General features: G+C 45.5%; 1 protein-coding gene across 1 annotated transcript; it reads left to right on the plus strand.

Moving 5' to 3' along the window:
- Positions 1-293: 293 nt before the first annotated feature.
- GCNT3 (glucosaminyl (N-acetyl) transferase 3, mucin type) lies at positions 294-4781 on the plus strand. The gene is made up of 3 exons (XM_057722607.1): positions 294-421; positions 1449-1642; positions 2963-4781. The coding sequence occupies exon 3, from the start codon at positions 3017-3019 to the stop codon at positions 4337-4339; it is 1323 nt and encodes a 440-aa protein (XP_057578590.1). The 5' UTR covers positions 294-421; positions 1449-1642; positions 2963-3016; the 3' UTR covers positions 4340-4781.

A 4781-nucleotide genomic window follows, 5' to 3' on the forward strand; every position in this document is an offset into this window, starting at 1 on the left:
AATTCCCTGTGCTTTATTGGGGGCTGCGTAAGCAATGCTTGTAAGAGGAAGGAAGCACTAACTCATCTTCCTTATTACACTGTCTTCACACGAAGTCCATCCTCCTGGACTCAGCTTTGTGAAGTGGGATGGAGGAAGTCTTCAAACCAGGTTTGTGCTTTGCCAGCTGCCCCCTAATAGGCTCTGCCAACAGGGGGCGCTGGAGGGAGACAAGCTGGAGGCGGGACTTCCTGTTAGCTTTCTATGTATTTCCTGCTTCTGTGAGCATCACCGTGTCAACGCCCTTTTCCTTCGCAGTGGTGGTTCCTTTATGTAGCTGCACTGAATCCAGTTTACAGTAACGGAGGACAGAGACACCAGGCTCCTCAGGAGAGGTCTGGATCTCAGCCTAGGAGGCCCTCCTCTGAGCTCAGAGACCCTGGCACCACCTGAGTGGTGTCCCCATCTCAGAGGTCTGAGTTTTCACTTGTTGACACCCCCTCTTACCAAATTCTCAAGTTAATAATTCCCAAGTATTTCCCTCCTTCCTCCAAACTACGGGTGGTAGCTACTTCCAGCAATTATTACTTCCTTAATATTTTAGCATCATCTACCCCTCCCCCCACTTTCAGTTATCTACTTGATACTTAGTTAAGTTCTTTACATGAAATTATTAAATTTGTGATTTCAAATATTTGGCCAGGAATGCTGCATTTTTGGAGGGGTGCTTTGGGGGCGAGGGGGAGAGGCAAACAGTGGCAAACAATGTCAGCAGTTCTGAAGAAGGCACTTTTCACACCGTATTGCCAAAACTACCCTCGGCGTTCTCACTGAAGTCCAACTGCCCTTAGTGTTATCCTTGTTCAGACTGCCAAGAACCCTAGACTCACAGACATTAGTGAGGGAGATCTACAGTCTGGAACCCCGAGGATATTTCTACAACCTAATAAACAGTCATGGAAAGACAGGCAAATGAATTTCTTTTGAGCAGTTGCCATGGAAGAGCAAACTCTCCTTTTCACTGACTTTTTTCCATTAAAGTAAAACAACAAAAGAAGCGATCCTTGAAAGTCATTTTTATTACTCACTCTTCAGTGAAATTAGGGAGTATTCAGGGCACATAAGAGGAGTGATATCTGAACTCCAGGCCAAAAGAAGACAGGGGCATACCTGTGTGTTTCTATGGTTCCTTGTTAAGGGGGAAAAAGCTTTCAAGTTCTCATATGAGCATTGACAGGTTTTTATGAATGGTTTTGTGGCAGGAGAACATGGGTACAACACTGGCCTGTTCTGGATCAAATATGCTGCTTGTCTTCTCAGGCATTGCCAGCATTTTCTTCCTGTTGCTCACCTCCCTAGATGATTTGATCTTGAGACTATGCTTCTGAATGGTAGATCTGAGCTTGCTCTCTTATCTGAGAGCAGGAAGCCAGAAGGTGAGTGACAGAGTCACCTGCTGCTCTTTACAGAGATTAAGGAGGAGCCTGACTTGGTTTCTGGGACGTCCTGTGAATGTTAGAAAACATATTTTGGAGAGGCTGAAAGAAGACCAGGAGGTATGGTGTTCACGTTTGCTTGCATGAAACCCAACCGATCTTCCCTTGGGAAAAGAAACACACATGTGGCAAGAGATCTTCCCTAAATAGGAAAGAAGCTATTAAAGGTGAGAGCTTTCTTTATTTTTCATTTATTCTTCCTCTTAGATTCCCATAAAAGTTATTACTAAAGAGGATACAATCATGCTTCGAATGAGATTACGATAAGGGAAAAGAATTATTGCTGGAAGGGTATGTCACATTTTGTTTCTCTTTGTCTCCTTGTAGGGATTTTTGCCCCCCTATAGTATCTGCTTTTCTTTGTTGGTACTAAGTACCCTTAGTGATTCAGATATACATACTTTTTCATGTTTTTTTCCATTATAGTTTATCATAAGATAGTGCATATAGTTCCCTATGCTATGTAGTAGGACTTTGTTGTTTATCTTTTTTTTTACATAGGAGTTTCTAAGTACCCTGTATTGTATTTAAAAGGTAGCTGTGGTTTGGAAGAACAAGTATTAGGCTTACAGACAAAAAAAAAAAAAAAAATGGGGGGAAGAGGGAGTATGGAAGAGTCCAAGATTTGCTTGTTATAATGTATGTGATATTTGGCAAGTTATTTAGCTTCTGTTTTCCTCTCTCTAAAGGAGGCCTAATAATATGTTTTAGGCATGTTGTGAAGATTCCATGGGACAATGTAAAGAAATATTTCTGTCTCATAGAAAGCACTCATTAAATATTGTATATGCATAGCTCTGTGTGTCTCTGTGTGTGGATATATTTAAATTTGGATAGACTGAGTGTTATCTATATGAATGATTACAGTATCTTTTTGGAATTACATCCACTTTTTTTGTACTTGTTTAAGAACATTTTCTTTAAAGCATGGCTTAGATGCCACATCTAACCAATGAATTATATGTGGTGAAAGCATCCTAAAACATGAACTGTCAAATAAGAGCAAGAAGTGTACTTTATCTTTTAAGAGGATGTGTGGATTTCTAGAACTGAAGCTGAGAGACTGAATTTCATGGATTTTTCTCTCTAGGCCGATCAGAAATCCTGTCTCCTAGATAAGAGCTATGTTAAAAACAGGGTGGTAAGGTGTGGGGGGAAGAAGGGAAAATGAAAGGTGGGGACTTCGTCTTACTAATTACATCTCTACAGCAGCAGGTAGTCAGCTCGGCTTCCCTTTCTCTCTCCTAGGCTGGAGGTGGAGCTGGAGCTGGATCCTGACCCAATCGCAGCATGATCAGCTGGTGTGTAGTGTCAGGTTGTAGACCTCCACCAGCGAGCTGGGTGTACGAAGTTCCTAGGCAGGACCTGACTGAGGATATTTGTCTAGAGAAGGGACCTATTTTTGCCATCACTTTGGAGATGAACTTGATGCTCTTTGAGCACGTTCTGGGTTAGTTTGTCACTGAAGGCACTTTGTTCTGTCCAAGGATTTCCTCCTCCTCCTCCTTCCCTATGCCCAAACTCTACCGATCTCCCATTCCATGAAGATGATTGGATGGAAGAAGAAACTCTGCCGGGGGCATCATCTGTGGGCCGTGGGCTGCTATATGCTGTTGGCTGTTGTTGCTCTGAGACTTTCCCTCAGATTGAAATGTGACGTAGATTCCCTGGATCTGGAGTCCAGGGACTTTCGAAGCCAGCGCTGTAGGGACCTCTTGTACAAGTCCCTGAAGCTGCCAGCAAAGAGATCTATCAACTGTTCTGGGGTCACCCGAGGGGACCAGGAAGCAGTGGTCAAGGCTCTCCTGGACAATCTGGAGGTCAGGAAGAAGCGGGAGCCTTTCACAGACACCGATTACCTCAACATGACCAGAGACTGTGAGCAGTTTAAGGCCCAAAGGAAGTTCATACAGTTCCCACTGAGCAAAGAAGAGTTAGACTTCCCCATCGCATACTCTATGGTGGTTCATGAGAAGATTGAAAACTTTGAACGGCTGCTGCGAGCTGTGTATGCCCCTCAGAACATATACTGTGTCCATGTGGATGAGAAGTCCCCAGAAACTTTCAAAGAGGCAGTCAAGGCCATTATTTCCTGCTTCCCAAATGTCTTCATGGCCAGTAAGTTGGTCCGGGTGGTTTACGCCTCCTGGTCCAGGGTGCAGGCTGACCTGAACTGTATGGAAGACTTGCTCCAGAGCTCAGTGCCATGGAAATACTTACTGAATACATGTGGGACAGATTTTCCTATAAAAACCAATGCTGAGATGGTCCTGGCGCTCAAGATGTTGAGTGGGAAGAACAGCATGGAGTCCGAGGTACCTTCTGAGTACAAAAAATCTCGCTGGAAGTACCACTATGAGGTGACAGACACATTGCACCTAACCAACAAGAGGAAGGACCCTCCCCCCGATAATTTACCTATGTTCACTGGGAATGCCTATTTTGTGGCTTCTCGAGCCTTTGTCCAACATGTCTTAGAGAACCCCAAATCCCAGCGACTGATCGAATGGGCAAAAGACACCTACAGCCCTGATGAACACCTCTGGGCCACCCTGCAGCGTGCACCATGGATGCCCGGCTCTGTCCCCTACCATCCCAAGTTTCACATCTCAGACATGACCGCCATTGCCAGGCTGGTCAAGTGGCAGGGCCATGAGGGAGACGTCAGTATGGGGGCCCCTTATGCACCTTGCTCTGGAGCCCACCAGCGGGCTGTCTGCATTTACGGGGCTGGGGACCTGCACTGGATCCTTCAGAACCATCACCTCTTGGCGAACAAGTTTGACCCAAAGGTGGATGATAATGTTCTGCAGTGCTTAGAAGAGTATTTACGTTATAAGGCCATCTATGGGACTGAACTCTGAGATGCACCGTGAGAGGATTGCTACCTGAGGGGCAGGAGCATGTGCAAACGTGCCCAGAACGTGCTGGGATAGTGTGGGGTGGGAGACCAGGGCTCTGGAATCCATGGCATCACCCAGGGTCAGGAGGCTGCTCTTGGAGTATGGGTGAGTAGGTCTGTTGCCTTGCAAATTGCTGCCCTGGGTGAGCACTGACCGTTGGCTCATCCCACTTCCAACAGCTCCTCCACTGACTTTCTCACCCAGTTCGGTGAGCTATTTGGGTGAGTAAGGGAGGGAAGAGTGGCGGGAGACCCTGGATTTCAGTTGAATTCTTGCTATCGGCTTTTCCACTCTTTGGAGAAGCCATTCCTAATAATTCTAGGCTTGGCAGTGGGGAGGGGACTTTGAGGGAAAGAAGGCCTTTATTTTGTACTATTAACTTAAAAATAAATAGCTTCTGATT

The sequence above is a fragment of the Hippopotamus amphibius genome, chromosome 2 (genome assembly GCF_030028045.1).
Source record: "Hippopotamus amphibius kiboko isolate mHipAmp2 chromosome 2, mHipAmp2.hap2, whole genome shotgun sequence".
NCBI lineage: Eukaryota > Metazoa > Chordata > Mammalia > Artiodactyla > Hippopotamidae > Hippopotamus > Hippopotamus amphibius.